Genomic DNA, 17,469 nt, shown 5'->3' on the forward strand with positions numbered 1-17,469 from the left:
GTTAGAGACTACTTTGAGAAGGATATAAAGCCAGATCTTCCCTGGGAGTTGAATCAAATTACAGTAACAATATGTAAGGCACATAGGAATAGTGTGGGGAAAGTGGTATCATCATTATATCAGGGTCTGCAGAAAAACAGAAAAACCTCAACACTGTATATAAGAGACAGATGGGCAAAAGAAAGCAAAATACAGATATCTGAGGAGGACTGGTACAATATTAGTGAAATTCAGAAAACCACCAACTCCAGGATGTGGAAGGAATTTTGTTGGAAAAACATTATTAGATTCTTTATCACTCCTAAATCAAAAAGCTAATGTTCAAGTACACAACAAATATGCTGGAGAGGGTGTGGGGCTCCGAATGCAGGTCATAGTCATATATTTTGGGAATGTAGTAAAATGGTTAATTATTGGAACGATGTGTGGATGGGCATTAGAACTATGTTGGGGTATGAGATACCAAAGACAAGTAAGATACTATACCCATGTAACCTGACAAAGGACACCATACAGCACGAGGAAACATATTTAGTAAAAATTCTGCTGGCTGCAGCCAAGAAGACTATCACCAGGAAGTGGCATAAAGATGATCCTCCCACCCGGAGGAACTGGTTGGACATAGTCGAGGAGATCCTCGGAATGGAACGTCTCACACACAGATTAAGACTCCAGTGGGCAAAATTCAATGGGAAATGCAAGAAATGGGACAAATACAAATCACAAAACAGAGACAACACTGGAACCTTCGAAATAGACGATATTTGAATATTATCTTTAAGACTATGTATCCCACCGGCACTGTATGGAGTTTTGTCTTTGTTGTGTTTTTTTTTTTATATATATACACAATGAAAATAAAAACTTTGAGTTAGAAAAAAAAAAACTTTGTATTCCTGTAACAGCTGCTGTGGAAGAATTGTCCCTGATGCTCCATCAAACTACAAACTGATTCAGCATGAGGTGATGCACAGTGGGAGTTTTTAGATGACCTGAGATATTCGGTGTATCACGGTAACACAAAGCACAGGAAGAAGGAATAAATCTTGTTTGACTCAAACTTCCTTTCAGTTTCTTCCACCACATGTTGGTTCTTTAAAATCAGGACAGAATTAGCTCTCATTCATACATTATATCTGTTAAATACAACAGATATGGAACTAGATTATTATTGTGCAATCATGTGTACATATACACTTGTTCTCTTGAACTCTGTGTTACATTTACACAATAAGGCCTGATTTTAATGACTAACAAATACAAAGTGAGAGGAAATGTGTGTGAGTGTGGTCACATTCACCAACATAAACATCAGAGGGCTTCAGGTTCAGGTGAGTTTATTTGCTCCTGCAGGTACATTTGGTTTGCATTCAGCAGCTCATCCATGTGAAAATGAAAACCTTTCCAAACATCCCAGAAACAGAATCAAACACAGTGAAGGAAAAAGAAGAACAAATCCACCCTACATGATGGAAGACAAACACTCGTTTGTTCATCCGGCTGCTGGGAAATAAAAATCTGTGTTTATGGTCTCAAAAATCAAACAGGTCCAAGGCGCTCTTCATCATCTTCATCAGTGTCAGTGTTCCAGCCTTCTTACTGACAGAGACATCAGCCACTGCCTGCCACACTAAAGCAAAGGCAGTAACAGACAAAGCATTAAACAGCATTAAGACAAGAGGACTGGGCCATGGCTGCTCTCACTGTCCTGGAGCTGACCAACAACAACAGATCATCTGCAAACTTTAAAAAGCTCCTGAGATGTTTCTGATGTGCTGCTGTTTTTACCTGTCAGCACTTCTTTGCTGCCTCACCCCCATTTCCACAAGAGGCTTTGACTTCTGCAGGCCGCCCCTGGAAATAAGAACGACTTCTTTGTTTGATTAAATAAAGGTCACACTGACTCACTGCTCCATCTTGTGGTACAGATTGGTATTACACAGAAGTACAGCCTCAGTTCAGCTTCAGTTCACATCTTTTTTGGACATAAAGACACAGCAGCTGCTGTTTCACATCCTGGTGATGGTTTTAGTTCATGTTGGAAGGTTTTCAGAGCAGCTGGTGTGAAATCATTTAGAGTGCTGGGAGAACTGGATTTAGGAGCAGGGATTACCACAGCAGCTTTCCATCCACTCGCTGCATGCTGTGTCTGTGAAGACTTCCTGGAACTGAAATATGTGACTCAGCTGGTGGGAGAAATATTTGAGTGAATGACTGCAGATCCTGTTGATCCACGAGTCTCTTTTCCACATTCTTTAGGTCAGAGTTAAAATGCTGATCATGTTTAAGTTTACAGCCATGACTAAAATCAAAAGCATTAAAAGGATTATAAAAAGATTCAAAGCTAACTCAGTGGGCAGATGTCTGAGGTGCCGTTTACACGAGACCGTTTTCATTTTGAAACGGTGTCGTTTTGATGCGTTTCGGCCTTGCGTTTACACGACAACGGTGTCGTTTTGATGCGTTTCGGCCTTCTGTTTACACGACAACAGAGTGAAAACGATGTGTTTCAGAAACGGGGTCCAGAGTGGAGCGTTTCAGAAACGCACCGGCTTGCGTTTTCGTGTAAACACTTGAAACCGGGGTGATTTGAAAACGCTCGACTCGCACATGCGCACTATGGTTGCGACGGCCAGTTTTTCGCGCACGCGCAAACTGATAAACAGTACTCGCGGAATCACGAGTGCTTCTTATGCTTTTCCTGTGTTTTTACCGTTTTGTAATTCAGCGTTGTGTGCAGCAGCGATCCAACCTCATCATCTGTCCACACAAAACCTCTCACATTGGCCGTTTTGTAAGTAATGAACAATTTGCCGCACTACCTACTGTGTCACTCCACGCATGCGCGTCTTGCGTAAACAAACTGCAAAGAGAAAACCAACGCCAACTTGTGGCCTGGCATGGGAACTACATCGTTTTCATCGTTTCACATGTCCTCGTGTAAACGCGGATCGTTTCTGAAACGCCATCGTGTAAACGAAAGGCTGAAACGCATCAAAACGACACCGTTTCCAGTGAAAACGGCTTCGTGTAAACGGCACCTGAGACTTGGATTTCTACATCACTGAGTCATTCACAAAGATGCTGTGTTTGAATTGTAATACCTGCTCTGTACTTCCTAAATCTGTCCTCTTCCTGACAACACTTCCACATATTACTGCAATACAAAGAAAATTAACACAAAAAGGAAACAAAGAAAAACCTACGCTAATATAAATCCACACTTGGAACAAACTAAACTGGATTAAAAACTAAAATTACAAAAAGAAAATTCAGAGTAATTAAAAACAAACTATAAATGGTAAATTGACTAGTTCTTATATGACGCTGTTCTACTCTAGCTGAGCAGTTAATGCACTTAAACAACATTTTGCATTTAGCCATTCACGCCCATTCATACAAGCACCTCCATCTGTAGCTAAGTGCTTTCTGTCCATTCACACACATTCATACTCCAACGATTGCTTCAGAGAGCAACTTGGACTTCAGTATCTTTGGCATGCAGCCTCTAGCAGCCAGGAATCCAACGGCCAACCTTCCAATTAGTGTATGACCTGCTTTACCTCCTGAGCTATGGGCCCCTCGATTTCCAATTATAACAACTCTAACTTTATTGTAGTGTTATAAATGGATATTAATGACCTGCTAATATTCATAACCACAGACAGGGTCACCTGTGAGAAATTATTTAGTTGAATAATTAAATTCTAATGAGACATGATGTCTGTAGTTATCGATGGCTGCTGCTTATTAAACAGAGTACTGCACTGACTCGACCAACCTTTAAGTACTTATTAAAGATAAAGTTTGGCTGCAGTATCAGTTGGATATAACAGACATTTCTATACTACAAGTACTACTACTGTTTCTAAAATGATTCAAATTTAACTGGAAAACCTGGGATAACATTTTAAAGGATTAATAAAATTCCTCAAACACAAATAAAAACCTTGATGTATATATCTGTACTTGCAGCTTCCTAAATGTCAGATTCAGGATTATTCACTGCAAATCCAGAAATCAGAGCTACTTCATCAGATCCAAGTGTGACATTAACTGACACTGTTTACAGGAGATTCCATCGGAATTCAGTGGATCTGGATCTCAAGGTTTTCAAGTTTGACTGTGCAACCAGAAGAGGATCTTTGTGTGTCTGCAGATTCATTGTGATCCAATGATGGGAATGATTTCAGCCCTGCATGATCACGCTGATGTTTGGACAGAGCAGATAATGAAGAGAATGTTTTTGCACATTGGTAACAGTGAAACAGTTCTTTGCTTCGTGGGATCGTTTGTGGTAGGAGTATAAAATGAGATTCTTGAAGCTCTTGTCACACTGGTCACAGCTGTAGCTCCTTTCAATGTGTGAACGTTCATGAACGTTACGATAACTTGAACTTGAGAAGCTTTTCTCGCAGTGTCTGCACTTGTATGGTTTCTCTCCTGTGTGGACTCGTTTATGTACTTTAAGGCGGTCTGCATGGAAGAAGGATGACCCACACTGGTCACAGACGTGCTTTTTAACCCCACTGTGGATGAGTTCATGTTGTTTTAATCCAGCTGCTGTGATGAAGCTTTTCCCACATTCTTTGCAGTAGTTCAGGTTGTGTCCAGTGTGTCTACGTTGATGTGTTTTTAAGTTGTGTTGATGATTGAAGGTTTTTCCACAAAGGTCACAGCGAAACGCTTTCCCACCACCACAGCGACGACAGGACTGAGAACTGGATCCATCTGTGTGGCTCTGCTTCTACACAAAGACACAAAGACAGAGTAAGTCAGAGAATCCTTCAACATTTTTATCCTGTACGTCACCTGAAATAAAGAGCATCTCTGCCAACGTCCAATTACATTTTACTGTTTACATTAGAACACTCAGCTTACTGGGATACAATAACTACAATACTACCACCATAATACTACAACAATACTCATTTAATACTATAATAACGTTAATATCATACTGAAGTACTACCACTGCAATAATACCACCATAATAATATTACTGTCTTAATGAACTGCCACCAACATAGTGCCACAATATTAATGTCACACTATATTAATACTAATGTATCCACCCATGGAATAATACTAATGCAGTACTAAAATACTGTAGTACTGCATTACCACTGCTGTAAATGTGCAAGTGTGTAAGTGTAATACTATCATGCTTATACGCTGCGCAAAAACATAAAGGGAACACTCAAATAACACATCCTAGATCTGAATGAATGAAGTTGAATGTGCTGACAACAAAATCACACAAAAATCATCAGTGGAAATCAAATTTATTAACCAATGGAGGCCTGGATTTGGAGTCACACACAAAATTAAAGTGGACAAATACACTACAGGCTGATCCAACTTTGATGTAATGTCCTTAAAACAAGTCAAAATGAGGCTCAGTATTGTGTGTGGCCTCCACATGCCTGTAGGACCTCCCTACAACGCCTGGGCATGCTCCTGATGAGGTGGCGGATGGTCTCCTGAGGGATCTCCTCCCAGACCTGGACTAAAGCATCCACCAACTCCTGGACAGTCTGTGGTGCAACGTGACGTTGGTGGATGGAGCGAGACATGATGTCCCAGATGTGCTCAATCGGATTCAGGTCTGGGGAACGGGCGGGTCAGTCCATAGCTTCAATGCCATTCCAACACCTGGATACGTTTATTTGTGAACCGTTCCATTGTAGATTTGGCTTCATGTTTTGGATCATTGTCTTGTTGGAAGATAAATCTCCGTCCCAGTCTCAGGTCTCTTGCAGACTCCAACAGGTTTTCTTCCAGAATGGTCCTGTATTTGGCCCCATCCATCTTCCCATCAATTTTGACCATCTTCCTGTCCCTGCTGACGAAAAGCAGGCCCAAGCCATGATACTGCCACCACCATGTTTGACAGTGGGGATGGTGTGTTCAGGGTGATGAGCGGTGTTGCTTTTCCGCCAAACATATCGTTTTGCAATGTGGCCAAACAGTTGGATTTTGGCTTCATCTGACCAGAGCACCTTCTTCCACATGCTTGGTGTGTCTCCCAGGTGGCTTGTGGCAAACCTTAAACAAGACTTTTTATGGATATCTTTGAGAAATGGCTTTCTTCTTGCCACTCTTCCATAAAGGCCAGATTTGTGCAGTGTACGACTGATTGTTGTCCTATGGACAGACTCTCCCACCTCAGCTGGAGATCGCTGCAGTTCATCCAGAGTGATCAAGGGCCTCTTGGCTGCATCTCTGATCAGTCTGCTCCTTGTTTGAGATGAAAGTTTAGAGGGACGGCCGGGTCTTGGTAGATTTGCAATACTCCTTCCATTTCAATATGATTGCTTGCACAGTGCTCCTTGAGATGTTTAAAGCTTAGGAAATCTTTTTGTATCCAAATCCGGCTTTGAACGTCTCCACAACAGTATTTTGGACCTGCCTGGTGTGTTCCTTGGTCTTCATAAAGCTCTCTGTGCTTTGAACAGAACCCTGAGACTATCACAGAGCAGGTGCATTTATACGGAGACTTGATTACACACAGGTGGATTCTATTTATCATCATCAGTCATTTGAGACAACATTGGATCATTCAGAGACCCTCACTGAACTTCTGGAGTCAGTTTGCTGCACTGAAAGTAAAGGGGCCGAATAATATTGCACGCCCCACTTTTCAGTTTTTTTATTTGTTAAAAAAGTTTGACACATCCAATAAATTTCATTCCACTTCACGACTGTGTCCCACTTGTTGTTGATTCTTCACACAAAATTAAAAATTTATATCTTTATGTTTGAAGCCTGAAATGTAGCAAAAGGTTGAAAAGTTGAAGGGGACCGAATACTTTCACAAGGCTCTGTATATTTTAGGGTCCAAACCAAACTACTGCAGCATCTGTGTGCAGCACAGAGGGAAACACAGACAGTGATTAGACGACAAGTACGCACTTTGTGTCCTTTTATCTGTGATATGAACTGATACAAAGCAGCAAGTTCAGCCTTAGAGCCCAACCTAATTCACAGCTGTGAACATCGCTTCGCTTTTCTCATGTAATACACATGTAATATGGTAGAAAAGACCAGCGGGGCCGGAGTTGAACCCGTTTTTCGGCCGAGCACCGAGTGCTTCTGCGATAGAAAACTCGCCTAACGGTTCAAATAAAGGCACTGGCTCCAGAACCCTGTTGGTGGGAAAGAGGCTTGTGTGTGTGTGCGCCTTGCAAAGAAAGAAAACTGGAGTTGGTGTGTGAGAATGACAGTCATTGTGTGTGCCTGTGTGTGTGTGTGGCTCAGAGAGAGAGACAGAGAGAAAGAGAAAGAGAAAAAGGAAAAAAATATTGCAATGTTTAGCAACTGGAGTGTGTGTGCGTGTGCGCGTCTTAATCTAAGTTTGCTTGTGTGTCAGAGAGAGACAGAATTTGTGTGCTGTAAGTTGCTGTTTTTTTGCTTTGTTTTGTTTGTTATGGATGGTAGAGTAGGGAGTGAGGGTCGAGCGCTCACAGGTGAAGTGTAAGATCCTGGACCCATGACCTCTGTGTAAAGTCTGAGCCCAGGAGGAGGGTCATCAACAGGAGACCTCTTCGACGTGGGGAGCGGTAGGCCTTAAGCACGCTCAGTCACAGGTCTCAGTGAAGAACTAAAACACATTAGTTTTACAAATCTTCCTGCTCTTGACGGAGACAGACACATTTTTCTCTCTCTCCTGCCCTCCCCTTCTACCCTACTTGCTGAAAAGGGCCTCTCTTACACATCAATCGAATAAGAAACAACATGGATGTGGAAAAATGGGCCCTCAACATCATGGATCATATTTTCTCCACTATGAGATTGGGGAAAGGGAAGCCCGTATGTCCTAGTTGAACAGACCCGGTTGGACACGTCCTGGATTCGTGGGGCATGTGAAGACCTCTGTGTCTCTCAGTGCTGTGGGTCGAGGACGTGGAAGACGTATACATATTTGGCTTTTTGGTAATGGGATCTCTTCTGTCTGGGCTTGGAGGATACCTGATTTACCGGGAATTTAAGAAAATCTGGGCAGCAGTTCGGCATCTGCCAAGTCAGCAGAACAAGACGGATGGGCTATGCAGAGCTGTTCAGACTCAGACTCAGAGCCTGTTGGACCTGAGCCGCAAGCTGGATACGTAGTCCAGCTGCGAACATGATCGCAGGTGAAAGGGATAAGATCTGGAGATAAAGTTCGGTTCTGCATAGCGAAGAAGACGTAACTGCAATTTGGACCATTGGATTTTAGTGAATGGGTTACCCAATGAGACTGAAGGCTTTTGAAAAAATAAGTTCCACCACACCCCACAAACACAAAGGAACCCAAAGCCCACCACAAAGCGAATATCACGAATATCAATAAAAATTGCTCTTAGCCATTGTGTAACTGCCATGAAAGCCCATCAAGACACACATATTTACAGCTGAACGGCATATAATACGAGCACAAGCTGGGAATAAAAACTTAGACTTACTATGAAACGCCTTCTGAGTAACAGCTGTTCGTTCGTGTGCATTCTGCAGCGGTAAAACCGGTCGATTCAGTGACAAAGTCCTCTAATAAATAATAATCCACTCTCGTGAGTCACTTTGTCACTTCGTTGAAGAAATATAGCTTGTTTTAAGATATTTATACAATCTGTTAGTGAGGAAAAAGTACTGTAAACACGTGAGTGACATAATACGCACTCATTGTGCAGCAACTTTGTGGATTCATCTGAAAACACACCCCAAGATGCCATATATCTATGTGTCAGGTTTTAGATTTTGGGTCAGAGCTGACCAATCAGAACGATTGGAGAGCAATTTGGGGCATGTCCAGAGAAGTCACATGATGCTGTCTGATTATTATTGGCTCTGGAAAACTAATTTCATAACATGATTGGCCAAATGAGGTGTCAATCCAATAGACTGATTTTTTTTACTCCAGAATTGATTCAGACTGGGTTTAACTAATCAAGAGGTCTGTAATATGAATACACTGTATAATAGATCTTTCAAACATACACTTCTGCTGTTAAATATGTGTCTCGGCAAATTGTAGTCTGTAGATTTTAAGTTAATAATTTTTGAGTCAGGGTGTTATATTTAGTGGGTAAAATTAATACATCAAATTAATAAAATTATGTTGAATAGTTAGACCTGATCAGACCACAGGTTCTATTCAAATTTAAATATTGACCTCAAAGGTCTGCACTTCAAGACTCAACTTTTCAAATTATAGATATTAAGGAAAATCAGAACTTTAAAACAACTGGACTAGTTTTTCATGGATACCAGTAACTGCCCCCTGGTGTGCCATTATAAGGAGAATGTGTTTTTACCAGGAGGAACATGTCTGAAGGTCTGTCCTATAGGTGTAGGAACATGCCAGTCTGAGAGGCCAGAAATAACGGAACCTGGTTTAAGGAAACAGGAGGCTTGAAGGCCCGATGTTTGGGACACACAGACTGTATCCTCAGTTCTCCAGGAGAATGGAATGGTATATGACCACTAGTCCAGGTTGTTACATCAATAAAACAATCAGCCCAAAAGGGTCCTTTTATGCCTTAATAGTTGTTAGTAACAAATTCAAGGGATAGCAGCAGAGTTGTGTCACTGTATGCCTTTTGGGCCAAAAGTAAACAAAACTTAGATTTAATATTATAACTAACCCAATCAGGAATGTTGATTAACTTTACAGAGACTAATTGGAAAACTTAGTGATAGAACTGAACATCATTAACAGCAGAACAAAATAACATAGATGTTACTTGTGCTGTTTACTCAGTGAAAATAAAATTTAACCACAGCAGTTCAATTCTCCAAAGCATTGTCAAAAACCAGCAGAGAACTCAGAAATAAATAAATAAATCCTGTATCTTTAATGATGGGGAAATGTTTTGGGAAATCAGATGGACAAATTCTAATTTCTCTCTTTTAGTCTCTATTGCAGTTACTGTAATGAAGACTAGATGACTAATCCCTAGGAAAAGACAAAAAGAAAAAGGGTCTGAACCTGTAATGACAGGATCAATTATCTAGTAAATAAATACTAACTGATGAAAGTGTGATAATAAATATTTGTGTCATGTGATGTGGTTTAAACAGACATATTCTGAGTTATGTTTGCAGAATGATCATGGTCTTGTGTCTTGTGCTTTAGTGCACTTGCTTGGCATTTTGGTTTGATTGGTTTCAATTTATAGAAAATGAGGGTGACTTTGGGAAATGAGAGCGCTTATAATAATTATGTCTTAGAGTGCTTTTCATATGTTTTTCCATTCTTTACTGAAAAAAGAGAGCTGCTGTCTCTGTCTCTGCTGAAACAAATCTAAAAACATGTTTTTAGATTTTAATCAATAGGTTAATAACCATAGGGGTATTAAATTGGTTTCACACCTCAAGGGTGTGAAAAAGGAGGGAGTTGTTAGGGATTATTTTTACTTAATTAATAAAATGACAAATGTTTAAAAGTAAACTCCAGTAAATTAATGAACATGGGATCAACCAAATAATAAACAATTAAATAATACATTAGAGAACAACAGATTAGAAAGTGCTAGACTAACTTCTCTGTCTCAGTGCATCTTATCTTGGAGGATTCAGCCACTGTACGTACAATTAAACATCACCAACGTCACCATGTTTTGTTATTAATCTGGACAAGATTGCTCTGTATGACAAATTAAAACATCAGGAAGAAGATGTGCTTTATGGCTTCATCGCAGATGAGAGGAATCTGGGTCATGAAAAACCAGCTTGAACAAGACAGAGTGACAAAGGCCAAGTCATAGTGCCCACAATTTATTTAGGTTTAGATAAGAGGCAGTATAAAGATGTTCTGGTTAGACAGGAACATGGGCTCAGGGAGGGAGAGGTCACATTCACAGAGCCCTGTCTCTCCTCTGAGTCCCACATGTGCATTTGTGATTTCTTCTGATTCTTTAATATATTAAATGTCTTGCTTTTTTAATTAAAGTGTTTCAGGTGTCCTTCAAAAACAAGCCTATTACCTGTCACAGGCCAAAATTACAAGATCAAAATAAAAATACATACCTCACAGGAACTGCACTTGTAGAGTTTCTTTCTGCTGTGGATCTTTTGGTGTTCTTTCAGGTACTGTTGCGATTTATAAGTCTTATTACACAGGTCACACTGATAAGGTCTCTCCTCAGTGTGGGTAACCATGTGGTGTTCTAGGTGCCATTTTGTTCCAAACTTTTTGCCACACCGATCACACCAGTACGCATCTTGTCCAGTGTGAATGCGGAGGTGTGCATTTCTCTTACTTATGTTGCTGAAGGTTTTTCCACAAAAGTCACAGCTGTGTGCCTTAATTCCAGAGTGGGTAATTTGATGACTCTTTAAGGCTTTACTGTGGACAAAAGCTTTGCCACACTGATCACAGAGGTACGGTTTCTCTCCACTGTGGATGAGTTGGTGTGTTTTTAAGTGTCCAGCCTCGGTAAAAGACTTTCCACACACGTCACAGCTGAACGGTCTCTCTCCAGTGTGGATGAATTTATGATTTTTCAATGTACATTTATTAGCAAAATTCTTCCCACACAGATCACAGAAGTATTTTTTTTCTCTCTTCCTTCTGTGAGGTTTGCCAGCCTCCTGAGAGCACTCAATTCTCTGTCCATGTTGGTCCTGCAGTGACAGAGATACAAACAGAGGCAGTGAGTGAAATGCAGTCGCTAGTGCTAATGGCAGCGCCTGCTAGCAAATCGTGGTTATACTGATCTGTTCTGGTAGCTAACAGCTGAAGTAGAGAAAAAATAACAGCTGAAATTTTCAGCACAGTGAGCACAACACACACACACACACACACACACACACACACAGACACACACACACACACACACACACACACACACACACACACACACACACACACACACACACACACGGCAGAGAGCAGTGGAGGTGTGGAAAAAGTGTCCGTAATGATCTACTCAGTGTTAAACGGTCATTTTTTCCAAATGAAGGAAATCGTTCGCAGTGACGAAACACTTTACTGCTGCTAATGTGGGTGAAACACTCCACTTACTCAGAGACACTCGAGCTGCAGAGTTTAAACGATATATCAAAGCAACAAATTTGTGCTGATGATTTTTTTAGAATTGAATTACCTGAGTTACTTGAGGAATCGTTGCGGCCCAAGGAATCGTTGCGGCCCAAGGAATCGTTGCGGCCCAAATTACAACCACCTATTGGTGATAATAGCACATGCAACCATGTACAGGGAAAAAAAAAAAAAAACATTAATTTTTGTAAAATAATTTCAAAGCATTAATTGGACATCCTGGTTATAAAGAATCACATCAGTCCAGCTTTAAAATGTTAAAGGATGGGACAACACTGATGATGAATGAAAACCATCCTGAAATCTTGTTTTCAGACACTTTCTAACAGACACATCCTGGACAAAGATGCTGCGTTTGCAATAGTCTATTAGTCCCTATTCGCCATGGCCAGAACAACTCGCCACAGTCTTGTTGTGTTTTCATTACAATTGCCACCTCAGTGTGGGTGGAGTGGAAATAGCAACGCGGGCAGTAGTCTATTGACGTAATTTGTGTGCAACTCAAACACAATAATGGATGAGCTAGAGGCAAACTAAGGGTGGCTAATGCCAGTTTACTACCAACACCATGCATTAGTATAATGTTTTAATGGATGAAGGTTATCACTGTAAAGTATTCAAATATGTACCGTATTTTCCGGAGTATAAGTCGCACTTTTTTTCATAGTTTGGCTGGGGGTGCGACCTATACTCCGGAGCGACGTATATGTGACATTTATAACACATGAACCAAAATACTCCAGCCACTTGACATCTCCGTGAACTGCAGCTTTAAGGCAGTCTTGCGTAACCTGTGGGCGCAGTGGATGATGGATGGAGAGCACAGCTTAACGGCAACTGGGAGAATGCGCCACCCAACTTTCCTGGAAGTCATTGGATGGATCAAGAAAACATGGGCTTCAGTGACAAACCATCCTGTTGGGATTCAGAAAGGCTGGAATAATTGGAACTGCAGCTGACGACGAGTCTGACTAACGTAACACAGAAGAGGAAGCGGCGCTTCGTCTACGGAGTGTACGGAATTGTTTAGAAGTGACACCGAGGATGAAGAATTCAATGGATTGATGGTTTGGTTAACTTGTTAGTATGTTCTTTATGCTATGGTTATCTGAATAACTTAACCCCTTAACTGGCAGCAAATAAAATCACCTGAAACAACTACATAACACCCTCTGGTTATTATTGGCTCTGAACAACCCATTTCATAGCCTATTAACTGGCTGCGTCTGGTCCGCGGGCCGAATGAAGTGCATTTATATGGCAGGCTAGACCCGCCCATTTTGACTTACACCTCATTCGGCCAATCATGTTAAGAAATGGGTTTCCCAGAGCCAATAATACTCAGAGGGCGTCACGTAGCTTTGTCAGGTGATTTGGTGCAGCCAGTTACATGATTGGCCGAATGACGTGTCAATAAAAATGGGAGGGTCTAGCCTGCCATATAAAAGGGACTACAAACGGCCCGTCACCGGGCCCTTGCCAGTTAAGGGGTTAATGTTACGTTAACATACCGAACACGTGTTCGTTGTGCGTCATGTAGCTGAATGTGCTACGTTAGCATAACGTAGGCGTAACCGTGTTCGTCCTGTTCTTTAATCCATTATTTTAAATTGTCGTTCAAGATGGCATTTCTGCTCTGGGTCTCGGATTCTATCAACACCCCCCCCAAAAAAGTGCGACTTATAGTCCAGTGCGACCTATATATGTTTTTTTCTTCTTTATTATGCATTTTTTGGCTGGTGCGACCTATACTCTGGAGCGACGTATAGTCCGAAAAATACGGTATGCTGTGTGTGCCTTTCAGATGGATCTCTTATTGCAAAACTACCACTGCGAATCGTTGGTCTGGACATTGACCCGAGCCTCCCAATGGTTTGCCTCCATTTTCTTGCCATCAGTTTTAAAAATGGTGCGGTTGATTCTAGTGAAGGAGTCGCTCTCATGACTCAGCTACTGATGACTCTTTAGCCAATCGTGGCATGTTGTTCTTCGATGTCACATTTTTGGATCGCGTCAGATTGCTTGGAACCCCAGCTGAGTGAGTACTAAAAAAGTACCTGGTAACTGGTACCAGGTACTAATGGAAATGCCGCACAAGATTCCTCATAGCACTACTGCAGGCCACATGAATGCCATCAAAGGACAGCCAACACACACTTTTCCAAGCCCTGTATGCATATGTTTTATAGCAGATAAAGCAAATATCAGCACCAGATGATTTATATTATGTCCTGATTCTACAGAGTGATGAACTGCGGAAGCTGCAGGAGGAGAGACAAGTTTACACGAGAGTTGCATTCCATGTATGTTTTCTTCAGAAGCTGTACAGTCGTATTTGTTATTTGTCTACCTACATCATTGCACTTCTGTGTGGAGAACACTGTGCCAACCAAGAAGCTACAGTGCTTCTCCAACAATAAACCGTGGGTGAAAAGGATGTGAAATACAAGATCATGAGAGGCAAAGAAAGCTTCAGGTGGAAAATGGAGGAACAGCTCCAACATAAAGTCTGAGAAGTCTGGAGAAACATGAAAAAAATCTCTGGCCACTTTGAGGACAATGGAGGAGCCACAGTGTCTGCTGACCGGGGGTGGGCTAATGACCTGAATCTGTTTTTCAATAGATTTGACTCTGAGCCGTTGACCACCTCCCCCACCCCTCAGCTCTCATCTACCCCCCTCCATATGCGGTCCCCCCTCTCTCCTGGTGCAGGGCTATCATTGCCTGTACTCTCCTCACCCCCACCTACAACAGAGCCTGCTGAGGAGACTGAGGTCCTTTGGTGTCTGCAGGACTCTGTTAAAGACCTTTTATGACACAGTGGTAGCATCTGCCCTTTTCTATGCAGTGGCCTGCTGGGGGGGGTGCACCGAAAGGGACAGGAGCAGGATCGACAAACTGGTGCGGAGATCTAGCTCTGTGCTGGGATGTCCTCTGGAGTCTGTGATGGTGGTGGGTGAGAGGAGGATGTTAGCAAAGCTGACCTCCATCATGGACCCCCCCCCATCACCCTCTGCATGAGAGCGTGGGTGAGCTGAGCAGCTCCTTCAGTCAGAGACTGAAACATCCTCGCTGCAGGAAGGAGCGCTTTCACAGTCATTCATCCCAACAGCAGTTAGACCAGGGGTGGGCAACTCCAGGCCTCGAGGGCTGGTGCCCTGCATGTTTTAGATGTGTTCCTGAGCCAACACACCTGAATCACATGTAGAAGTCATTAGCAGGACCCTGGAGAACCTGACTGCATACTGAGGAGGTAATTCAGCCATTTGATTCAGGTGTGTTGGATCAGGGACACATCTAAAACCTGCAGGACACTGGCCCTCGAGGCCTGGGATTGCCCACCCCTGAGTTAGACTGTATAACACATCATGATGTCTTGAGTCACTTGGACACTTTACCTCCTCTGCCATCACTTTATCCTTACAGTCCAGATACATTGTATTTATTACACTCTCATCCATATAATGCATACCGTGTATGCTGTGTACCTTACCGGCTACAAATGTATATAATGTTTTGATGTGTGTGTTTATGTGTATATATGTATATGTGTATCAATATTGATATATATTTTATGCACAGTGTTTTCTATTTTATTTCATTTCTTTTATTCATCCTTTAATTTTTCTCTGTACTGAGCTGCTGTAATATGCAAATTTCAGTGTTGTGGGATCATTAAAGTTTTATCTTATCTTAAAAGTGCTATGAAAACATGAAATGTGTAATTATAACAGTAAAGAAAATGACATCATAGATCAAATAGTGTTCAAATAAAATGATGTATTGTGTGATAAACTGTGGGTTTGATCTGAATCTTGATTATTAATGTCTTTGTTTCAGTGTCCTGTTAAAATGTGACCTTCTTATTTGGCCTTGTTGTAACTTCAGTGCTAACTGGGACCATAATAAACCAAACCAACAGCAGCTGATGAAGTCACACAGTTTCAATAATAGTGTAACACTGAGATTTTTCTCACCTGTTGTGTTGAACTCATTGTTTCCTCTGTAGAGGCTGAAAATGTTCCTCTGCTGCTCCGTCAGACTCTCCTCCTCCTGATGATCAGCTGCAGGAGAACAGATCTTTATTAGAAGGTACCACACTGCACTGTTTGGGGGAATGAGCCCTTTAAGGCTGCATTTGGATTTATACACTTCTGTGGGATACGGCCGGTTCCAGCCTGCTATGTTAGGGTGGGCATCTAGAAACAGGAGGTGGGAAACTTGTTTGAAACAAGTTCTTCAGTCTGAAAAGTTCTCAGGCAGTGAATGAATCAGAAGCCTACCCCCCCCCACACACACACACACACACACTCACACTCCTCACCAACAATTCACTCCTCACCAACAACCTGAATAGCTTCTCCTGTAGCTTCAACAACGGGACAGACCTGTTACTCACCCACCCCAGTCCCACCACCTCCACCATTCATAATACAACATGGACCTGCTTAACACTTCACTTCAAGTCTCTCCACCCCCCACGATGCCTCTCTCCATACTTGACAGAGATGTAAATCAACTCTTTCACAGACCAAACCCCCACAAATGAAACTCAAATGAACCCAACCAATACACAAGAAAAAAAAAGAAAATCAATCTAATTGATCACAAGTGGACAAACTTCTGGCTTCTGTAGACAAAATAAAATCCAACATTTTATTGCACAGCACTGAACAGGAGTGGCCCTCCAATCTCATTGTACATCCTGTATAATGACAATAAAGACATTCTATTCTATTCTGATCTTCTTCTCCCAAATCACCACGAGCTGCACATGAAGCACCACAATACACTTTTATTTTCAGTGTGTTCAAATATGAACTCCATTTTATTCAATTTTGTTAACCTCTTCCTGTGCATTAATTTATAGCAGCGTGTGTCATTCAAATGAGGCCTTTTAGCACTGGCGGCCACTGTTGCTGACTTTTCAGAGCCATTCGTAAAACGTAAAGTTTTCTGCCGCTGTTTCACTGCATGGTGTGTATTACAGGAGAAAAGTGAAGCGATTTTCACGGCTGTGAATTAGGTTGGGCTCTAAGGCTGAACTTGCTGCTTTGTATCAGTTCATATCACAGATAAAAGGACACAAAGTGCGTACTTGTCGTCTTGCTCTAATCTCTGTCTGTGTTTCCCTCTGTGCTGCACACAGATGCTGCAGTAGTTTGGTTTGGACCCTAAAACGTATTTGCAGCACAGAAAGGGGAGCGTGTTCTCCCACGTTTGTGCGCTTCGGCTTCGTGTCCAGACGAGGACCCGCCCACGCTCATACGTAAAGGAGCAGTTCACAGAAACGCGGTGGGAACGCGGCCCGTTCTTAAGCGTTTCGCCGGCTCGTTGGAACCAGCACCGGAACCTCGCAGTGGAAACGTAGCACGAACCGTACATAACGATGTAGATGCGCAGATGAATTTGTAGCTGCTCTCCCAGGT

General features: G+C 42.0%; 1 protein-coding gene across 1 annotated transcript; it reads right to left on the minus strand.

Moving 5' to 3' along the window:
- Positions 1 to 1,320: 1,320 nt before the first annotated feature.
- Positions 1,321 to 16,053, minus strand: LOC115791456 (zinc finger protein 726-like). Its single transcript, XM_030745545.1, has 5 exons — positions 16,018 to 16,053; positions 12,087 to 12,164; positions 11,008 to 11,604; positions 3,042 to 4,747; positions 1,321 to 2,364 (listed from the first exon to the last, which is right to left on the minus strand). The coding sequence occupies exons 1-4, from the start codon at positions 16,033 to 16,035 to the stop codon at positions 4,190 to 4,192; spliced, it is 1,251 nt and encodes a 416-aa protein (XP_030601405.1). The 5' UTR covers positions 16,036 to 16,053; the 3' UTR covers positions 1,321 to 2,364; positions 3,042 to 4,189.
- Between the last annotated feature and the right edge of the window lie 1,416 nt (positions 16,054 to 17,469).

Source organism: Archocentrus centrarchus, chromosome 2 (assembly GCF_007364275.1).
Source record: "Archocentrus centrarchus isolate MPI-CPG fArcCen1 chromosome 2, fArcCen1, whole genome shotgun sequence".
In the NCBI taxonomy this organism is placed as follows: Eukaryota; Metazoa; Chordata; class Actinopteri; order Cichliformes; family Cichlidae; genus Archocentrus; species Archocentrus centrarchus.

What these genes read in the sequence shown, in the direction of transcription:
- LOC115791456 (XM_030745545.1), bottom strand. An exon ending in CGATTCCTCAAGTAACTCAG is followed by an intron (nt 11,605 to 12,086) that starts GTAATTCAATTC and finishes CTGTCACTGCAG; the next exon opens with GACCAACATGGACAGAGAAT. An exon ending in ACAAGTGCAGTTCCTGTGAG is followed by an intron (nt 4,748 to 11,007) that starts GTATGTATTTTT and finishes GTCTTTGTGTAG; the next exon opens with AAGCAGAGCCACACAGATGG.